General features: G+C 38.8%; 1 protein-coding gene across 1 annotated transcript in view; it reads left to right on the top strand.

The window, feature by feature from the left end:
- The first annotated feature begins 17,724 nt into the window (after nucleotides 1–17,724).
- LOC122885315 (insulin-like growth factor-binding protein 2-B) overlaps nucleotides 17,725–22,995 on the top strand; it is a 28,055-nt gene continuing 22,784 nt past the window's right edge. Inside the window, exon 1 of the mRNA XM_044216228.1 lies at nucleotides 17,725–18,165. Coding sequence (XP_044072163.1) covers nucleotides 17,805–18,165 — 361 coding nt within the window. The 5' untranslated portion in view covers nucleotides 17,725–17,804. The remainder of the gene's footprint in view (nucleotides 18,166–22,995) is intronic.

The following is a 22,995-nucleotide window of genomic DNA, read 5'->3' as shown; positions in this document are numbered from 1 at the left end:
GGCAATGCATGCCCTCAATACCTCAATTTCTTCCTGTAAGGTGATATATAATTATAAAGTTAGAGAAGATACTTACTTGCCGGTACTGGATCTGACACTTCTTAAATTAAATATCTACCATCACATTTACCAAGCTCTATTACTTCCCACACATTTTGAAAAGAAAAAAACAATCAGCTCTGTATGAAACAGACGTGATGGCCATCTGCTTCCTGGACATTCCAGCAAATTAATGAATTTATCTCGTGGGAGGCAGACACTGAAAACACATGTTACCAGGGAATACAGTGAGAGGAAGGTTTTGTTTTTGTTTTTTTTTGAACAAGCACACATAATTTCTATGCATGTAAGAAACAAATATAATGTAAACACTGTTAATTCTCAAATTGGAAAGTTAGTTACAGGTCCATATGGAAAATTGAAGACATAAAATAAATGGATTTAATCTTGTTCATATTATTTACCTTAATATAACAGCTGCATCAGTTATTGTACTCAACAAATGCATCAATTATATAAAGCAGGTTTCAAATCTTAAAAGCCCAAACTGATAATCAAAGAGACAATGCTCTGTAAGCACATACCCCAGCTTTTATGACGCTGTTTTAAAGCAGTATTTTCTTCCTTGTGGATCCCTGGTAAAAGCCTAGATTAGGACCTGTGTTGAAGATGCCTCAAATCGTTTACCAGGGAACAAACAGATGCACAACTGGTCACAAAAAGCCTCTGTGTGATCTGGTCCAGTTTTTTATCGGTGCAACTCAGAGCTAATTGGATTGTGCAACAGTAATGGACAGTCTGCTTCCTTTCCCAGGCTGAGCTCGGCTGTTCCCATGCTACGCAAAGACATGTTCCACACACAGTCCCCCAGAGACACTTGAACTAAGAGGCCTCAATGTCAACAAGCCTGCATGGTAGTACCTCACAAATATATTTAATGTCAGTGTTTATGTCTTCATATTCCTATTCAAGGTTAAAGGGGTAGGGGTTAGAGATCAGGGGGTGGATTATATTCTGCTAATCCAGCACGCACTGAGCAAAAGGTGGAGGAATACCTTGAACAGGTTGCCAGGCTATTATTGCGGGGCTGGCAGACACAAACAGAAAGTCAAACATTCACAACCAGAGGCAATTTTCAGTTTCCAGGTCACCTGAGACTCATGTCTGTGGACTGTGAGACGGAGCCAGAGTTCCTGGAGGAAACACACAGACACCTGAATGTTCCCATCCATGCTCACCACTGGCTAGAGATGCACATATTCAGATGTGAACATGTGTACATACATACAAACTTTGTTTTACTTGGATTTTGGGACTGTATTTAATTACATCAATTCCCGGAGGCTTGTGTTAACCTTAGCTAACACTAATCCTAACCCTAATTAAGTTAGAAACCATGCTACTAGTTTTGTCCCCAAACATGACATAGGCTACTGGAGTTCAGAAACTCACCCACACATTAAATACAAACACTTTGATTCTATGGCAGAAATACCGACAGAAGGAGAGAGGAGAGAGACGAGAAAGCACAAAACTACGGGAGAGAGAAGATGGTGAGTTAGTAACATGCAGTAATGGGATAAAAATGCATACAGATGGAGAGGGAGAGAAGGAGAGAGGTGCATCATGGGAGGTCTCCTGGCAGTCTGGGCCTATAGCAGCATAACTAAGGGATGGTTCAGGGCTCACCCGAGCCAGCCCTAACTATAAGCTTTATCAAAGAGGAAAGTCTTAAGCCTACTCTTAAATGTGGAGATGGTGTCTGCCTCCCGAACCCAAACTGGGATCTGATTCCACAGGAGAGGAGCTTGATAACTGAAGGCTCTGGCTCCCAGTCTACTTTTGGAGACTCTAGGAACCACAAGTAACCCTGCATTCTGGTAGCGCAGTGTTCTAGTGGGGTAATATGGTATTATGAGATCTTTAAGATACGATGGTGCCAGACCATTAAGCACTTTGTAGGTGAGGTGAAGGATTTTAAATTCTATTCTGGATTTTACAGGGAGCCAGTGCAGAGAAGCTAACATTGGAGAAATATGATCTCTTTTCCTAGTTCTAGGAGCATACATACATGCATTTACACATCCAGCAGATATGGGGCAACATTTGCTATCATTTGAAGTCGTGTTTCTGTCTGCATGACAAAAGTCCAATTTTCACTCTCTTCTTAGCTCTGTTTTGGTGTCTGTTTTGGTGTCCACCAACCCCTGAGGGAAATATCTGGCTATTTAGCTGCTAAATGCTGTTCACCAGCAACTCGCTAACTTTGTCTGTCACCTGTTTGGTGATGGGCAGGCAGCGTGCTCTGGGTTTTTAGAGCCTTTGATGAAAGTGGTGAGAGTTAGCCAAAAGGTAAAGCTGTAAAATAACAAAACAACATGTGGAACGATGGTAGAAATGCTCCGCAGAACTAAGGGGAAATTGTAGATTCAGGGGACAATTCTTTGTGGGTAATTTCACACTTTTCACATTTGATCCATTGTTTTTTTAGTGCAGCTTTAAACAAAAGCTTAATCTCTTTTTGCTGTGTGGCTCATGTGTAAACAATGCAAGTCAGAATTGAAGTTTAACAAGACAAATCTTGTTCTACAAAGTAGAACCATAATTATAGTTCCAAAGAGCCAGGTATTCAAAGATGTGGGGGCAAACCTCTTATTACATACTGGTTAAGGTGACCACTGGATACAGGCTCAAATTCAGTCCAAGCTCTTTACATAGAGCCACTGATAAAAAAAACAAACAATAAGGCTGGACAGAGTTCTTGCTGCAGGGATGTTTGCTGTTCTCTGGAGTAGCTACATGATAATCTGCATTCACAGATCTGCTCCTGTCCCAAGCACCCAAAGAACACTGCAGATATATATATATTTATTAAACACAGTTATATTTGTGTCATCAAATCTATTAGAAAGAACAAATATTACCCTATGTGGAGAAAATTGTGAATAAATACTGATTTTGTTGAGTTAGAAGTTGTAGAATTTTCTTTTATCAAAAAACAAATGAAAGTTGTGTCAATAGCGAGACCGTCACTTGGATATAACAATAATAACATTAGCAAAAAATAATGATTGTGTGGTCTAAAAGCAGGTGATTCGACACATCATCTATATCCTTAACTCTTTTTCTCTCACTCTCTTCCATTCTTCTTCTTTCACATACTACTACTCACACACTGCTATTTTATTAAAAATCATTTCAAGACCTTTTCTCTTAATCCCACAGCCTCATCAGGCTCTTGTTTAGTGGATATTAGAATCCTCCCAAAAACAGGCCTCCTTTTCACTCCTCTCCTTTGAGTTTTAGCCATGACTGACGAATATGACTGACTGTGGAAAATGTGACCACCTTTCTGTGGTATTCCATTTGTCTCAAATAAATGACTCTTTGAAAGATGGATCTTTCTAGAGCCCATTTAAAATATCTCTCAGCACTGTGCTATCAGGTCGTTCCGCTTAAGTGTAAAATTAAACGTTCCAATATTGTTCAGCTATTGCCCATTCATTTGGAGTTGCTAAGCAACTCATACACATAATATAATCAGAATGCATTTGTGAACAGACAAATTATGAGGAGTGGTCATAAAAAAACATTTCCATTTCCCTAAATTGGAGGCATAACAGTATAAGCGACAGAGCAAACAGAGTACACAGCAGATAGACACGGTTTGGTAAATGCTCTGTGAAAGGCAACGCACGTTCTGTTTGGACAGTGTCTCTCATTAAAGTAATGGAAAATATTTTCTCAGGTAGGAACAAAAGTAGAACAAAGAGGCCACATACTGTAAACCTGCCTTAGAAAGGAGGGGGGGAAAACATCAATCCTTGTTTTGGTCTACAAAAACTACTTCACTCTTTTTCATCACATTTATTATGTGCATACCCATCAGCCTTGTATACATTTCTAAGGTTCTGTAACTAACTGGTATTTGTGTTACCCCGCTTTGAAAGTTGCATTGGTGGAGATATGACAATTCAGATGACTCAGTAGTATGGATAGAAGTAGAAATACACTGTAAAATACAGTATTAAAGACATTCTCCTACTTAACAATTAAGATATAGTTTAATGGCACAGATATGGGTGGAAATTTCCACAATTGTGTAAATATGATCTTGCCTTTGCATTTCATTTATCAAGGTATATAGTGATTTACAGGAGAGGTCTGCAGCATGGATAGCATACATTCATTTTTAGGACAGATCATAAATAATTGGCTTATGTTCTGCAACAACAACTGCATGTTTTTCATCAAAAGAATGTAGACTGTGTATGTAGATTATGTGGGCAAATAAAAGGCCTACAGGATGTATCTTGGTGTTGGAGACAGAGTTCAGCTACACATTTATTCGCTTTCTTCCAAAGAATTTGATTAGAAATTTGATGCCACTCTCGTGTGTGCATTCAGTACGAAGCTAGCCAGCTAGTTTAGAATAAAAACTGGAAGCATGGGGAAACAGCTAGCCTGGCTGTCCAAAGTTAAATAATACCTACCAACACCACAGGGCAAGTTTTGGTTTTAATTCTTCTTCTGAAGTCATGCCAAGGAAAAAGAGACAACGACTACTTTCATCTGCGACTATGGACCATCCAGATATTCCGTTCACGGCTGTCCTATGCTCCCCTGCGCCACGCTATAGCCTAGGCTATTCATTAGTTCTGCTGGTAAACAATAGATTATGTAAAATGTTTTATGAACCCCAAATTGCTGCCTTCGGTGTGTGTGTGAGTGAGAGAAAATGTAATCTATGCTGTCTGCAAACCAGAGGGATGTGCAACAATATTGACTGGTTTTAGTCACCCTGTCATACCCGTCTCACCACTTTCAGGTATGGTGGCCTGTAACTGATAACACAGTAAGGTAACAAGAGAAACCAGCTGTGGCTTTGTGGTAGAGCGGGTTGTCCACTAATGGGAAGGTTGGCGGTTTGATCCTGGCTTCCCCCAGCCAGCCGTTGCCTTTGGTGTGTGTGCGAGTGAGAGAGGATGATTATTTGGACAGATGAGCAGTTGGCACCTGCCATCAGTGTGTGAATGTGATATGTAGTGTGAAGCGCTTTGAGTGGTTGGAAAACTAGAAAGGTGCTATACAAGTACAGTCCATTTATAACACCATTAAAAAGTAAGCTCAATAAATGCATCTAATGAAGACCAGTCAAAATTGTTGCACATCCCTCTGGTTTGCAGACAGCATAGATGACATAGTGCCTCACCAGTGTTTAGGGGCTCGAGAATGAAATGTCTTGTGATATGCCAGTTGTTCAATGCTGCAGCTGCACCATGCAGCTGCATACATGGGTGGAAACTGCAGGTACCTTAAAATGTAAGTGGGTTGCCCACTTTGGGCAAGAGAGTTGGAAATTTAACCACAATTCTATTTACAGTGGTTTTAATCAAAACCAAAACTTTTTTATAGCCAAAAATCTGAAGTTCACTCATAATTTTATATGAAGCTTATAATGTGCTTTACTTTTGTGCCAGTAATGATTTACTGGCGTAAAAGTATTTTCACACTTTGTTTCAAGCTGGGCATTGTGAGATTTAAGTTTCATTTGTCAGGAACTCATCATGCATTTGAACATTAGAATTTAGTCTCGTTTACAGGTCACTCACTCCAAAAAACAGTGAAACTTACTTTCCAGAAGCTGTTTTTTTACTGTTTTTTTTTCTAGTCCAGAAACCTTATGCAAGTGGCAGAATCAGGCAAAGTGAGGATAGATGGCCCTGACAGACATGACTTCATTCTCCCAGACTAGCTAAGTTTAGGCGTGTTATACAGTGAGCTACACTGACATCACACTGGAGCTGCACTGCAAGGTTGGAAACCCTAAAGTGCATGCTAGGGTCAGTCAAAGAGGAGGAAATATCTTCCTCATGTAATGGGCGAGAAGTTTCCTGTTAGTGCATAGTCTCAAAGAGGTACAACATGCGCTTCATCATATGAAGTTAATCCATCATTATATCATGTGTCACTACGTAATCACCATTCACGCTCTTCTGCTCCTCATTATCAACAGTCAAATCCTAATCTTAACAGAGGCATATTTTCAGTAGAGAACTTCCCTACTTTTGCCTGTCAATAGCCAGATGTTTTGAAAAGCTACTAAGCGTGGTCGGAACTCACATGAGAAAACATTGATTTGGGAAAGACATGATTGGCGGTGTTGCTACATCCATAAACATCCTGCCCGATCAGTACTGTGCATGTTGAACTCTCAACAGAGATGAGAAGGAAGCAAGATGGCTCACTCGTTAGCTACTTCCATACACTATATATGTAGTTTACTTATTTTGTCATATATCAAATTTATGTATGCTGGGCCACTCGGAGGTTGCTTCTGGGCCGCCAATCGAATGGCTTTGCTGTACGAAAGATAAAAGACATGCACAACTGCATGCCTTGTGCTGAAATGCTGACTTCTGATTCCACTGTGCATATCTTTGTTCTCCCTGAAGACTCGGGAGGTTTGCAAAAACCATCGCCTGGGATAGTTGCTGTTTGCACAGAGTTAGAGCCTTGCTTTCAAATGGTTCTGAGAACAACCTCTGGTATGCTCCCCTAGGGACTCAACATCAGCCACTGCAAATCAAGTCCTGAATTACAGTGCAGACAAGATGTTGTTCCCAGAGTTGCAGGACCACATGTTCAAAACCACTGTTGAGGACAGTCATGTACATCTACTGGTGAAAATGGCATCCTCCATATACTGTACAGTAAGGATGCACCACTTACGCCAGACGTGAAACAGAGAAAATGATTGAGGATATTGTCTGGCATAAATACACCAAGTTGGTCCATTTTCATCATCAGTAGTTGGTTATATTAATGAGGGTTGCTTGTTGTAATGTGTCAAATTAATTTATTTGTATGAGCTCTGTATGTCCTTGTGCTTCTTATGATTGTTGTCATTTAACATCTTTCTTCTGTATTTAGATTTTTATAAATGTATCCCACGTTATATACAGTCCTCTGTTTATGTGTTGTTTTAGTAATCCAACACATGGTTTTCAACAGTGGAGAGATGTATATAAATGTCAGCAGCAACATCCCAAGCTTTCTTCTAGCCAGGATTGCCAGGTGAAACATGATGCAGTGTCATTTTACATATTTATATGGTTAAATGAAGCTCCATGTATATACATATAGGTTCTTTAAACATTTGTACGTATTGTCTTGTCTGTATTGTAAGTGATCTGTCCTGTGTCCTGACTCGAGGCCTGCACCTTGACGTGGTGAGTGGGCTTTAAACTAAGACAGGCTGTTTATGTTATGAAATATCTGTTACTTAAGCTGTTTAACCAGACACCTCATGCTAACTGTCCTGCAGTTATAGAATTAAACAATACATGTTAAAATGGTGAATTTATATGCTCTTTCTCTTCCCTTTCCACCTTGCCTGTCACATGGTCTCCTGTTTCAACTGCTGGCTTGCCACTGTCCATTGTCTGGCAGCTGACCTCTCCCCCTCAGTTTTCCTATACTGCCATCGTCCACAAGTCTATTAGGAAGAACTGATCCTCCTATGCAGTCTGACTCACCAAACTATCTGCACTGACGCCGTCCTCAACCGTCTTCAAACCATATCTCGTCTTCCTAGTGCTTTGGTGTTGTTTATGTCTGATGTAGAATTTATCAATGGAATTGTTTTTAATCAATATAAACTTTCTTTACACTTTTTTTCATTTCTTGTTTTTGAATTTCTTCCCTTAAATGCTATTGTTCTTTGCTTAATTTTTGCTTATCTTCTTTGAGAGCTTTGACATGTTCAGTTCAAGAAATTGTATTAGTCTTGATGATTTTGTTCAGTGTTGCCAGCTTCACTGTTGAGCTTTGTATTTTTCCCAGCAATTTCCTATCCTGTGGAGAGTTCAGCTCAGATCAACAGATGCTGAAGTAAAAAACAAAAAAACAAACTGACAATTTTACAATTTTACCTATGCTATAAACACTGCAAAGTGTTTGATTGGTGATTGTTTTTATGTTCTAAAGATATTACACTCCCATTTACTGTGAAATTTATATACAGTTTATACACAGATGCGTGACTAATTACAGGCAAAACCAACATGAAGTGTCTTAGTATGGAGTGAGGCCATCACGAGCCTCCAGAACAAAGGCTCGTGGTGCTCCTTGCAAAGTCTGTGGAACTCGATTGGAGGGATGAACACCATTCATCCATAAGATATTCCCTCATTTATATATACAACCTTTATTTAATCAAGTAATCTCATTGAGATCAAGATATCTTTAGCAAGAGAAAGCTGAGTACAGCAGATAGAAAGAAAAACGTAGTCTGTCACAGACATCACTAAATAGATTTGGTGGTGGAGAGCACAGTCTTTCACGTTGGTCCAAAATCTTTCATAGGTGTAAAACTGGGTTGAGATCTGTTGACTGTAAAGGCTGTATCATTTTATTGACATAATTTTCATGCTCAAACCATTCAGTGAGCCCTGGTGCATGGAAGCATCTGCATTTGATATCTTTCTCCACTCTTATTCAGGTTTTTCCTTTAATTTGTGCACCTTATGTATATATAGTTTGTTTATATATTCCCTTTTTGCCATTTCTTAAATAAACCCTTCTATTATGATGACATTGTTAATTATTACTATTGGTGGTAAATTATTTGGTCTCTTTTACCCTTAATGGTTATAGAAACAAGAATATGTGGCAAAGTTACCGTTCATTGCTAGAAATGTTCACTAAACGTGTTTTCACAATTTGGTTTACAACTGACAGTAGGGCTCAAACCATGGATGTATTAATGAGACACATAAACCAACTGGCCACGTTTAACAACTTAACCCAGCGACATAGCATGATCACAATCGGAAAAATAAACCAAATCAATAAGAGTGTTTAATAAGAGTAATTACAGTTTGGCCACTATGTCAAATTGGCTTCAAAACCCGGCACACTTCCTGGGGGCTTGGTAGAGATAATCTATTCCTATGAAAGGTACCAGATGGGTGCTTAGTTTATGTGAATAGTTTAAACCTCCCAGCCAGTCTATCAAAAACAATGACTTTGACAGCAATGGAAAACCTGTACTTAATGAGTGGTAAGATTGACACACATACAGTGTTCAGTGGCTAGCTAGCTAATTTTTGTTTTGTTTGTGTCATGCGAAAGTGGGTGTGGTTTCATCCACAGCTCCTCACACTACAACTACATTTCTCACCTATGGCCATTACTTCTTCTAATCCTGGTCTGTTCCTTGTCTCTTGGACCTTGGACGCCTTGCAGATTCATAATTATAAGGCTTTGGTCCTGCATATGAATAAACATTTTCAACCTCAGTTTTAAAACTAGCATTAGGATCCATATTTATTTGGATTTATGTTAAACTTGACCTAGATTGGCTGCTCTCACTTATGTGATGTCACATCTAGTTTGTCTTTTTTGAGGCGGAAAAGTATTATAGATTTTTTTTGGAAATATAGTTTCTACATCATTTTCCTATACATTGATTCACTGGGGTCTCCAACCTGCAAGTTGCTCTTTAAAGTCCCAGAGAAAAGTAAATATGCGCTGTTAATTTCCTGGTTCCAAACAAATGCGTCTGTACTGAAGTGGGAGAAGAGGCGCAGCTGATGCTGTGTTTATGTTGATTAGGCAGCTCAGTGCAATTTTGGTGCTCATTTTGGCTCGAAATTGTGTTTGTGTTAAAAGCTGACCAGACCTCTTATCACAGATGCAGGACAACTTTGGCAGCTTTAGTTGGCACACACAAACCTCTCCAAAATCACAAAACACCCTTAAATTACTTAAGTTTTTCCTGCTTCAGTTTGCTACACACTGCTTTATCTACCGTACAATGTGCGCATGAAAATAATAATAATAATAATTATAAAACTTTATTTATAGAGCACTTATCAAAACAAAGTACAACGTGCTTCACAAAGAGAGAAATAAAATACCACAGTGAATGATAAAATATAAAATAAATGAAATACATAAAAACAAGAAAATAAATAGATAGCTCAGGTAAAATCAGGATATGCTTTCCAATAAATATGTGTTTTGAGAAGAAACTTAAAAGAACTGACTCAGACAACCTAATTTCTTCGGGCAAGTTGTTCCAGAGCCTCAGGGCCCTGATGGCAAAAGCTCTGTCCCCCTTAGTTTTCATCCTGGACTCAGGAATAGACAGAAGACCTGCCTGAAGATCTTAAAGTATGTGAAGGTTCATAAGGGATTAAAAGGTCTAAAATATAATCTGGAGCCAGGCCGTGAAGAGCATTAAAAGTAATCAATAAGATCTTAAAATCAATCCTAAAACAAACAGGGAGCCACTGTAAAAAGGCTGAAACAGGTGTTATGTGATTGTACCTCTTGGTCCTGGTTAAAAGCCTAGCAACAGAGTTCTGTACAGTCTGCAGTCATTTCAGACTTTTTTGATTAAGACAGGCTGTGCCTGTTACAATAATCAAGGCGTGAGGAGATAAGCCTATGGTCATTGGGCTTGACAGGCAGGTACAACTGTGTGTCATCCGTATAACAATTAAAAGAAATCCCATGTCTGCGGATGACATCACCCAAGGGAAGCGTGCATAAGGAGAACAGCATTGGACCCAGAATTGAACCTTGATGCACAACGTATTTGATATGGGAGAAGGATGGCAAGTAGTTATTAATGGTGACACAGAATTTCCTATTGGACAGATAAGATGAGAACCAGTCTAGTGCAGTGCCAGATATGCCCACCCAGTGCCTCAGTCTATCTAAACGAATGCCATGATCAATTGTGTCAAAGGCAGCACTTAAGTCCAGCAGCACAAGAACTGAGCACAATCCTGCATCGGCATTCATTATAAGTTCATTAGTGACTTTGAGAAGGGCTGTCTCAGGGCTGTGGTGCTGACGAAAGTCAGATTGGAACTTTTCAAAGGTATTATTATTTTTTTAAGGTATTATTGTTTTCCACAGCAGCAAGAAGCTGCTAAGATACAAGTTTTTCGAGAATCTTCTAAATAAACGGCAGTTTGGAGATTGGACAATAGTTGTCCAGGAGGGTGGGATCAAGCCCAGGTTTTGTTAGGACTGTCTGGACACAAGCAGTTTTAAAGTAATCTGGGATGCAGCCAGTAGACAGGGAGCTGTTCAAAATAGATAGCAAAAGGGGCGCAATGCTCTTGAAAGTTGAAAGAGTTAGTGATATTTAAAATATCAGCAACATGAATATTAAAATCACCACAAAGAACAATTCTATCATATTTTAAAACAAGACTGGATAAAAACTCAGGGAGTTTCAACAAGAAGGAACCAGCTGGTTTAGGGGGGCGATAAATAATAGCCCTCCAGAGGGTCCCAACCTTGGTCTACGCCACAGACCACAAGAGGGTCTCCGCCTTCGCCGCCAGGTCCCAGCCTTCGTCTTTGCCGCCGGCCTCCAGAGGGTCCCAGCCTTCGTCTTTAACAATAAAAATTTTAAAAAAACTTTTTCTGAAAATGTTCTCTTACTCTTGTGATAAAAACATTGCTCTGAAGCTCAATTCTAAGGCTGTAAATAGTTTTCTAATAAATATAACTACTGATCATCCCATATCAATTTCAGGCTTAAATGATCAACTTCTGATTAGGCCCACCCATGTCCGGTTTAAGCCCTCCCATTCTGAGTACGAATACAGATCATTTAGTTGGTTGAACAGATACAGATAATAGTGTACTCGCTCATCCTTAGTAATCTGGTGACTCGAAATTCCGAAGAAACTTAAATACGGTTAAATGAGAGAGTTTCTTGTAGAATATCAGCTCTTTTACGTGCAGAAAAAGAACTTTCAAAGAGCAGAGTGATTAGTAACTATATCTGTCAATATAAATGTAGTGGAGTAAAAGTACATTTCCCACTGAAATGTAGTGGAGTAGAAGAATAAAGTAGCATAAAATGGAAATACTCAAGTAAAGTACAAGTACCTCAAAATTGTATTTAAGTGCAGCACTTGAGTAATTGTACTTAGATACTTTCAACCACTGATTTCTATTGATATAGAAGGCAATATTTGTCCAAGAATGAATGTGTATGATAAAATACCTGATTGCTCGGAGGTCATGCACTGTTGGATCTCCAGCTTTTTGTCCTGGTCGGATGGCCTTCCAGATGTTCACTTAGCTGAAGTCTGTGAAGAAGCTGTGGTCCATGTACCTCACATGGTATGACCAGGGATTGGAGCAAGCTCCCCGGATCACTGCAGCGTACTCAGCCGGAACGCAGATGTCTCTGTTCCTCAGGCTTCTCTCGATCACACTATGCACAGAATCACACTCCATTTGTGTGTAACCTCTTTTGAGGCACTTCTGTGGAGCCCTTGGTAGGAGCAAAGGTCTTTGGGGGGAGGACTACAATTTCATCTGTGTCATCCATAGTCAATAGGAAATGATGAAATCACATTAGATGCATATAAATATTTGACCTTTTTTGTTTTGTTTTCGTAGGACATTTTTTGTTACCTTCTGATGTATCATCATGAAAATCAACTGCAAAGCAAGACAAAAAATCCACATGACTCATGTCACCACAGGATGTCTCATAATAGGGTTAACGTTAGACTGCTATATGAGATGACACCCTCAATACCATTCACATTTTGGATCTAAACGCTATAATGAGCAGATTTACAGTAGTTCTAACCCTTAATTCACCTTCGACATGCCACATTGGTAATATATTGGGATCCCACGTCCACTCCGTTCTTAAAGAAGAGCTTTTCATAAGCGGACCAGTCCACCGCTGGCCTGGACGGACCTGTGACTGGTCAGTCAACTTGCCCTGCATAAACTTGAACTGGCCCCGGCCATCGGTTATGTCGGACCCTGGCCCACTTATAAATCCCCTCTGATACGCATCTTTGTTATAATGCTGCATTGTTTGAGGGAATTACAACGTTAGGTAACTGGACACAACCGTCACTAATGCTAACATAGCTCCTCAGCTGTTATTTTTATAATTTTGACATTCTAACCAATGGCAACACATTAGTTATGGTTGTAAGGACTATGGATGTCGGTAGTTGTTGTCGATTTTGTTTAAATATGCAGACTTTAAATTTTATGGGTTGTTGTTGTTTGGACGATTAAGCTAAGTAAGCTAATATGTGCTAAAGTCAGTGTCCGTTTTAAGATATAATTAAAATGTATTCACATTGTCGGGCAAAGCATTTGAGCTGTAGCTAGCTAACGTTAAAAGATGAAAAGGCAACAAATCATCCTTTTATTCATCATTCACTCTTCTGACAGTTTATTTATTTGTGATTTCTTTGCAAAGAAACATTACAAAGCCAGCCTGTTAAACTTGGCTAGCTTGTGCTGCATCCAATGTCTGCAGGAAATGAATGCTAGCTTAGCTACGTTTTCATAGCCTAGCCTATTAGATGAACTTGACCTCTGTATGCACTACTCTGCAAGTGATTAAATGAAATTCAAAACACAAACAACTTGTGTTCATTCGCCTATATTGCTTAATCCCATGCTAATTACAACCTACTACATTCCATGGTATCGCCAATAGACTGTATATAAAGATGGACGACATGACAGCTCCCCAAAAGTGAAGCCTGGTGGCTGGCTGCAATAGGTCATAAGCAATAGGCTGCAATAGGTCATAAGGAGGAGGTCATCCCCTAACACGGAGGGGGGGGGCCCTCCCGTGTTAGGGGATGACATGGGATGACATGGGCTAAACTAAAAACTCAAAGTACATGTCAAATACATTTTTCCCAAAGATGGTTTCTGTCATTTTAGGTAGTTCTTATGATGCTAATGTTTATTCAAGTGTAAATTTTTCTGATAAGTCTGGTTTTAATTAATCATTTCATGCTATAAAAAGGGAGTTTCATGTCATGATTGACAGCTGAATCCAGCTCGCAATTGAGTCGGCTGGGTGTATGGGCGAGACCTCTACATCGGCTCCAACCCCGATCACTATTGCACAGACTATGGCTCCAAATGACGTCACCAGCACAAGATGGCAACTCCCGTCTTTATATACAGTCTATGGTATTGCCTAATAAAACTTATCTAGATGTTTGGCTGACTGCTGTGTAATATCCTCAACATGATGAAACTATTCATGAAGATAGTCTAACATTTGATTGTGTGGTTAGTTATAGTTGACTAATGTATGTAAACTTGCCACTGTAGGAACAGCGGTTACATAACCTTCTAAACAAGCCACAACTAAACCCTGTGTGCGCATGCGTCATGTGTAGGTGTGCTCTGGTACATAAATAGCACTACACCTCTGGGAGTAGGAGACCAAAATGACAAATGAACAATTGATGTTGGTTCATGTTTTTTTTTCTTTTCTTCAATTTGGGTATTGTAAAATTGGTCTTAAATTTAATTCCAAGTGGCATTAAAAAAGTCTAAATAAGTCTATGTAACTTGCTGTAGGAACCCTGTATATGTTTATTATGAAATCATAGTGTTGGAATTGTACCAGCCTGCATCATACTGAAAGGTGTTTCTAATATTTTGCCCTCCTACATTATGTCAATAGAGTGGATCTGGGTCTACAAGCACTGCAGTACTGGCTGTAGGTGCTATCTGTCCGTACATTACATGTAGTATCTCCCAAAACATAACACACCAACATTACACCACATGAAAATACATTACAAATATATTAGTTGTGAAAACAAAGTCACCAATTAGCCATTCTATTCTGCCTTGACTGTCTGCCTGGCTACCAGCATCTGTCTGTAAGCCTTTCGTATCAATAATCAGAATCTGAATCAGAAAAACTTTATTGATCCCCGTAGGGAAACTCTTTGTTACAGCAGCTTGCCTTTACGTCAGTGCACACAGGAGAAAGTACTAGCAAACAATATGATACACTATAAAACACTACAAAAACAGGTCAGAAAATAAATTAAGTATCAGGTTGGTATAGGTATAAGATAAACTAAGTGTCAAGTACCAAGTGGGTTTACCGGTTGATGATGATAGTACAGTATAATAATACAATGTAACAAAATAAGTAATAAGTAATAAGCAGAGGTGCATGTACTGTCGAGAATAATAGAGGAATATAATACCAATAACAACAAATAAGAAAAACTAACATGGGGAAACTAATATTGCACGGGAGTAGTACACATAATATTGTTATTCAAGTATGGCAGAGCTGTACTGATCAATGTCCAGTATATTGACCTAGGGTCATACAGACTAACACTTAGAGGGAGGAGTTAAAGAGTTTGATGGCCACAGGCAGGAATGACTTCCTGTGGCGCTCTGTGGTGCTTTTTGGTGGGATAAAAAACATCTGCGATGGCCAGGAATCAAACCCAGGTCAACTGCTTGGAAGGCAGCTATGCTCACCACTATACCACCATCACTGTAAATAAATCTCCTTGGGTCCAATCCTGAGCCGTGACAGACGGGTAGGAGAGTGGTATCAATGTTCACATTTTGCTTTCAGATTAATTTATCACATTTCCCAATATGTCAGAACTGTTTCTTTAAAAGGTGGCTTAGTGAAAGGTGAAAATGTGAAAAGAGTAATTTAAGGAGAGGTCAGATTAATTTGCATGTTATCCCAAGATCAGACGTGATACATAGCTTTGTGGCATTTATAGCCATAGTAGTGTACACATTATGAACACTACATTTTGTATTGCATTGTGGACATTTTTTGAGGTAGGTACTAGGTAGTGCAAACAATGAAAAGGGGGTTAAGAAAATTTTGTGCACTATGTAGCAAAAAGGGAGTCATTTCATACACAGCTATAAATTTGAGGATAAGGAAAGAAAGAGGCCAGAAGAGGGAGACAGGAGGATGACTAATGCCACAGAACAAAACTGTCATACTATAAAAGATCTAGAGGTTCACATCAGCTTGTGTTTCCATATTTTACCTGTACATTACCAACACTCACGATGAAGGCAGTCTATTGAGATAAAAGACAAACATGTAACCAACTCTACCCACATTGGTGAAGTCAGGTCTTATATGGTCCAGGTGATGTTGGGTTTTAGTAGGCCAAACAGCAAGAAAATGTTGGTTTCTGGTCCCAAAAGTGGTGGTCCAGCCATCTCTTTTTTTCCTGCCTCTTCTCTCAGATGCACAGTAGGAGGCTTGAATTGAATAAGATTTTACATTTGGTGCTTTTCTACCTGTCAGACTGGTATAACTAGATATTAGAGTACTAGATATTACACACAGATTCTGAGTTTATAGCTACACTTGAATCATTTGGTATACATACCCAGAAATGACTAATCATTCTAAACACATAAGTAAATAATAAATGCAAGTGACAGTAATAATGGAGGCACATTTGTTGTACTGTAAGGTGCTTTGGTTTTTGCCTTGATGATCAAATATTGTATCTGTCTTTATGTACAAACAGAAGTTTTATAATGTTTCCTGAAGCCTAAATTCAGCTTTTAAAAAATTACCTCATCTGCCCTTTAAGTTTCAAATAAGACCTTATTAAATTGAATTTTGCACAGGACTTAATTGACAGTTGTAGAGACATGAGAAATTCACCCCTGTGCTCACATAGTGGTTAGTTTTTCATTTCTACAGCTGTCAATTAAGTTGTCCTGTACAGCACCACAAATTAAATAAAAACAAAAACAAAATGTTAGTAAGATCTGGGTTGAAAAATGCTTTTACTTATTGCTATTGGCTATTTGGACTCACATATGGCAGTTATTTATTGATATTTCATATCATAATATGTAAAGTTGTGTATTTTGCATTTCTTACTCTAAATATACCATTAAAAAATACAATAATGTGCAGTTTATTATTGACTAGAAGCAGGGATTTAATGTGCGCCCCTTTCATTGAGTGGGACACTGGTTATATGCTGATTTAAGAGTTATTTCTGTAAGGATCTCATTAACGCTTGTCGCAATTTTTCTAGGATGTAGCTAGGTAAATATCTAGCTATAAAAATCAAAAAACAATATAGGAAGATGAAGACATTTTTGATCCTATTGTGGAATAAATGACAAAATCAAGTAACACCAAGGTGAACTAAAAATAAAGCATAGGAAAGAAACACCGCCATGAGGTCAGCCCTACATCACACGCGCCCATCTTCTTTGAATACACGTTTTAGGCTAAGGGACAGCCGGGTCGTAATCACTTGGGCTTTCCAAGTGCATTTGGTAACATCGCATATTATGTTGACTACCACCACTAGGCAAAATAATTGAGCTACATAGAAATGGAGAGTTATTTTTCCCCCTGGCCTCACCTTTAACTGAGTGTCAGCTGACTTGCAACAAATGAAGGGGCCACATCACAGACACTCAGCACTAACTTTAATATTCCCCAGGAATGTAGCTTTCTATGGTTTGCTTTGAGTTTAACTTTTTTTATAAAAGTGAGTGTGCATGATGCTGAGTCAGTTGTATTTGTCATTTCAGTTTGGCACTGCAATGGAAAAAAAGGGAAAACAATGCAGTCCACTTTCTTTGTCTGTTTCTTAAAATTGAATTAGAATTTAGGAATTAGAAGCATATGGGTGTAATACATCTAATTATGCACAAATCTGTAAAACCCTTACATATGTTCAATGTACTTTTTAAACTTGCATATTTGTATCTTCACATATAAACCAAACCAAAATGACCATTCCAGGTATATTCCATGTATACTTTGATGGTGAAAGTAATGGGTTTTTGATATACAGTCAGGCAGTAATATGAGAGCAGATAGGACCCTGTCAGTGGCATCACAGTGTTTACTCACACAGTTCACTTTCAGGATCCTGAGGTTCATACTGCTATCTTCCAAGGGTCATTTGGACTTTCGGTAGTCACTAATAAACCTAGAAAACGATAGAATGGTCATATACTTGACTTATGGGTTGCTGTTTGCATACTTTGTTTTGCCTGGAATCTTACTTGGGGATTTGGCTTTCCGATGCCCAAGTTGTACTGCGGAGCGACTTGCTGCGTGTCCCAAAGTCACAGCAGTATGTACAGAAATAGTGAGGGAGCCAGGCTGCGGCTGCTGTCCAGTATGTGCCAGGCAGGAGGGGGAGCTTTGCGGTGTCTATACGCCAAGGTGCTCCAGCGGCCAAAGGTGCTACCCAAGTACGGAGGCTGAATTACCTTTGCAACAGCTCATCCAGGGTTTAGGACGATGTGGACAAAAAGTGGACATGGATGTCACGACAAGTCTGGACAACCAGGCTACAAATGGTAAGTTCTAAGAAAGTATTGAAAGGGGGAAGTTAAAGCTGCACTAATCATTTTTATATTAACAATGGATGAAATGACTACATGTAATGTAAAAGGTGTCTCATTGATGAACCCACAGAGAATTTTTCCTGGACTCTTCAGCTTCTATCAGCTCCACTGAGCATTTTAGCCTCTTTCAGCTCATTGTTTTGGTGTCACAGCCCACAACTTTACTGTTTTGGTTCAGTCTCACTGCTCTCATCAACATTGTTTTCAACAGCAGCGCTTTTCAGCAAAAAGAAAAAGAAAAACTTAAGGCACACCCACTGTATGCTAACTGGCTGGCACAAAAAGTTAGCAACTAGATGGTGAACTTAGCTGGTTAACATAGTGGTATTTAGCAGCTAAGAGACAGCTATTTCCCTTAGGAATTGATGGAGACCAAAACAGATCTAAAAAAGGAGGATGAACGTTAGACTTACATTAATCAGGAGGCCAGACACACTACACCAAGCTGCTGATGCTAATCTTGCTACGTGCTTGCTGGATGTGTAAATTTGCAACTGTCTGCTAACACAGTCGTAAAAACAACATAAGATGATACCATGTCAGATGCTGTGCTTTCAGCTTGTTGTGATTCCCCAAGTTGGGCATTTAAATCAATGAATGCTGCTTTAAGTCTGCATAGTGGTTGTAATGCGTATAAAAATTTTCGGGCCAGAATGCAAAGGGCTCTTTGACTTAAACTTTTTTTCTCAATTTTACTATTGCATGGTTCACAATGAAGGGATGCAGTGCTTAACTATTGCTTTCACTCAACAGTAACAGTTGTAAATGTTTAGTTTTTCCTTTAAATCAACTAACTACTAAACTAACTACTAAATATCTACTCATATGTGCCCAGGAACAGAATCTTCTGTCACTGTCAGGGTCATAATGCAAGTACATTATTGCGGTTTTTCCAAGGGATCTTTTTTTCATGATGGGAAATTACATACAGACAATACACTAAACATTTAAAATGTAGCAAAGATAAAAATCTGATTACCACACAGAAGTAAGTAATGACTAGCTAGGTTCTGTAAGACCAAAAACAACCTGTCATCATACCTGGGCATGATATTAAAACGATTACCTCAAAGTAAAGAGGTTTCACAGAGAAGCTGTACACTGAGTCAAAACAATATTTTCACTGCAGGACTCTTGTAATGTCTGAAAAACCACATCTACATCAAACGTATTTGGTCACAATAACTACCCAATAAAAAACACAGAAATCCTGTGGGGGATGTAGAAATGTCAAGCTTTGCTCTCCCACATTACAGTTATTAAGGACAAAGGGTCACTATTGATTCCTGAAAATTAATGTTGACATATGCAATGTGTTTGGCAGGCAGTGGCAGGCCCACATCTGTGTGCAAACAAGCAGTATCCCTCCGATGAACCCATAACATGTCTGTAACCCACATATCCTCAAAGCTCTCGTATTGGGAGTGTCTTATTTTGATGTAGACTACTGTTAATGATACTTAAGGAAAGTGATTTGATACACATTTGAAAATTAAAAACTTACAAGCAGAATGAATTTTGGAGACGACCTTCAGAATGGTGTTGGGAAAGTTGCAGATCTCCATGGTAACAGGTGCAACCTAATTTCTCAATCATCATATCTTTAGTGAACTCTCTGAGGAATGTATTTGATAAGTTCTTGGACTGAAATATTGTCAGACAATAAAAGACTCAGCAGGGATCTTCATTTGTTTTGTTGGGAAAGAGCAGTAAAAACAAACCCAATTCCAGTCCCTGTAACTTTAGCTACGCATGATGGCCATGTCTGCACTCTCTGCTGTGATTTACCATCTTTGCTGTTCAAACCAGTCAGAACACAAAAAGGAAAAGCTGACAATGAGCATCACATCAGACTGCGGTTGCCCTTAGTTCACTGTGTTATTCTTGGCTTTTCAAGCTTGAGCAACTGCTGGCTATCAGATGTTCTTTGTACCCATTAAAATGCACATTTTGGGGTTGCTTCGAGTAGTTGGTTGAGATTACATTCTCACTACTAAATAACCACACTGCTGTTCAATAGAAAGAGAACAGAGACTTGCATTTTTAAGCATTTGATTGTGGTTATTTGGTGTGATCCAGAGTTCAAATGGCATTATTCTCACCTGCCTGAACTAAACTGAAGTAAACAGCATGACGGCCTGAGTAAACAGTCCAGAGTTCAAATAAACCACTCCAGCTTTGTCTGGTGTAAGCGCACTAAATATCCCCTTACAATTTTGACAAAACTTTGCTCTTTTATACTACTGATGTCATTAATGTGGCATTCACCATCACTATTGCTCCTGTTCCTCCAAAGGGGACAGAAAACAGCAACACTGATATTTTAAATCCATGGTTTGAACTCTTCTTGAAATCCAAAAAGCATTTAATATTAGAAATTTCAATAAAGTTCAAGTTTCCACTTGAACTACTTTTGCAATGGGAGTTGACTTGTAAATGTTCTTTCAGTCAAGGTCCACAAAGGTTTCAGTCTGGTGATGAGTGTGTATGAGTTTCAGTCTTCAAATGAATCAAAACATTTCTCTTCCTTTGAATCCTGGACAAAGAAAATTAATTTACTCTCTCATGGGGTACTGAAGTCCGTTGCAGGTGTGGAGCATCTGTCAGTGATATGGATGCATCATTATACAACAATATTTGTATTAGCCATTAACATTTCAACACGTACTGTATTTATGCAGGGAAGATCTGTTGAGCAACGTGTACTCTGTGTTCAGCACAACCATGTTCATCTGGAAAGCTACTTGAAAAGCTGAAACTCAATAATTCTATTCCACTGCATTTTTTAAATCCACTACCAGCAACAGTTTGGACATTTAATTATTCAAATATTTGTGAGGGGGATAGCTGACTGGAGGCCTATATAATCATAGTGATTGGGTTAAATTTTAATTAGCAGAATCAAATCTAGTTACCACTTGAAAAACAAGGGACCATTAAATCATAAAGGCATTTTAAATATTTTTGGTAGATGATATGGACGTGCTGCGGTAAGCGTATTGTGTCATTTCCGCTCACCGGTGTTTGTGTTTTACTAATAGCGTATTTCTGCTGCTCTAGCTCATCACAGTTAATTTTGTTTGATTCTTCATTATAGTGCTGGAATACATGCCATTAGGCAAAAATACATGCAAAAATACATGCCATTAGGCAAAAATTCTTACTATCTGCTATAAACGTACACTAGTTCTGCTCAAGCACTCATAGCTCTCCTTCTTTTAACGACTTTCTCGCTAAGTTTACACGCTATTCATTTTTGCTAGCTACCGTTGTTTAAATGTATACTCAGATTTGATTGACTTTTATCAGAGTGTACATGAAGCCACTCACTGTTTTAACCGCACCCTTGACCTTGTTCTGGTATATGGCATTGAAATTGAACATTTAATAGTCTTTCCACAGAATCCTTCTTTATCGGACCATTATTTAATAACTTTTGAATTACTTTTGCTGGAATACATGCCATTAGGCAAAAATTCTTACTCTAGATGTCTATTTGATATTGCTGTAGCTAAATTTGAGGAAGCACTTCCATCTGCATTTAATTCAATGTTATGTCTCAGTATAACAGAGGAAACACCTATGGAAATCACAGCCCCTCCCAAATTGACCATCTAGTTGATAGCGCTTCAGGCTCTCTGCGAACAACACTCGATTCTATCGCTCCTCTAAAAAAGAAGATAGTAAAACAAAGAAGGTTAGCTCCATGGTATAACCCCCAAACCCGCAAATTAAAGCAAACATCACGAAAACTTGAAAGGAAATGGTGTTCCAACAACCTGGAAGAATCCTGTTTAGTCTGGCAAGATAGTCTTAAAACATATAGGAAGGCCCTCCGTAATGCCAGAGAAGCTTACTACTCATCATTAATAGAAGAAAATAAAAACAACCCCAGGTTTCTTTTGAGCACTGTAGCCAGGCTGACAGAAAATCACAGCAAGCTATGTACCACAATCCTTTAACGTAGCTGTAATTAAACCGCTTCTTAAAAAGCCCACTCTTGATCCAGGGGTTTTAGCCAACTATAGACCTATATCTAACCTTCCCTTTCTCTCTAAGATCCTTGAGAAAGCAGTCGCCAGTCAGTTGTGTGACTTTCTAAATAACAATAGTTTATTTGAGGATTTTCAGTCAGGATTTAGAGACTGGTGAAAATTACAAATGACCTTTTAATTGCATCAGACAATGGTCTCTGTACTTGTCTTGTTACATCTTATTACAGAGACTGGAACATGTAATTGGCATTAAAGGAGCTGCACTAAGCTGGTTTAAATCCTATCTATCAGATTGATCTCAGTTTGTACATGTTAATGGTGAGTCCTCCATGTACGCCAAAGTTATTCATGGAGTTCCACAAGGTTCTGTGCTTGGACCGATTCTATTCACCTTATATATGCTTCCTTTAGGCAATATTATTAGGAAACACTCCATAAACTTGCATTGCTATGCAGATGATACCCAATTATATCTATCGATCAAGCCAGATGAAACTAACCAGTTAACTAAACTTCAAGCATGTCTTAAGGACATAAAGGCCTGGATGACCTGCAACTTTCTGATGTTAAACTCAGACAAAACTGAAGTTATTGTACTTGGTCCCAAACACCTCCGAGACACATTATCGAAAGATATAGTTACTCTACATAGCATTGTCCTGGTCTCCAGCAGCACCGTAAGGAACCTCTGAGTTATCTTTAATCAGGATTTATCCTTTAACTCACACATGAAACAAACTTCAAGGAATGCCTTTTTTCACCTATGTAACGTTGCAAAAATCAGGCA

The sequence above is a fragment of the Siniperca chuatsi genome, linkage group LG12, assembly GCF_020085105.1.
Source record: "Siniperca chuatsi isolate FFG_IHB_CAS linkage group LG12, ASM2008510v1, whole genome shotgun sequence".
In the NCBI taxonomy this organism is placed as follows: domain Eukaryota; kingdom Metazoa; phylum Chordata; class Actinopteri; order Centrarchiformes; family Sinipercidae; genus Siniperca; species Siniperca chuatsi.
Note: the sequence above shows the minus strand (reverse complement) of the source record. Positions and strands in the feature narration are given on the sequence as shown.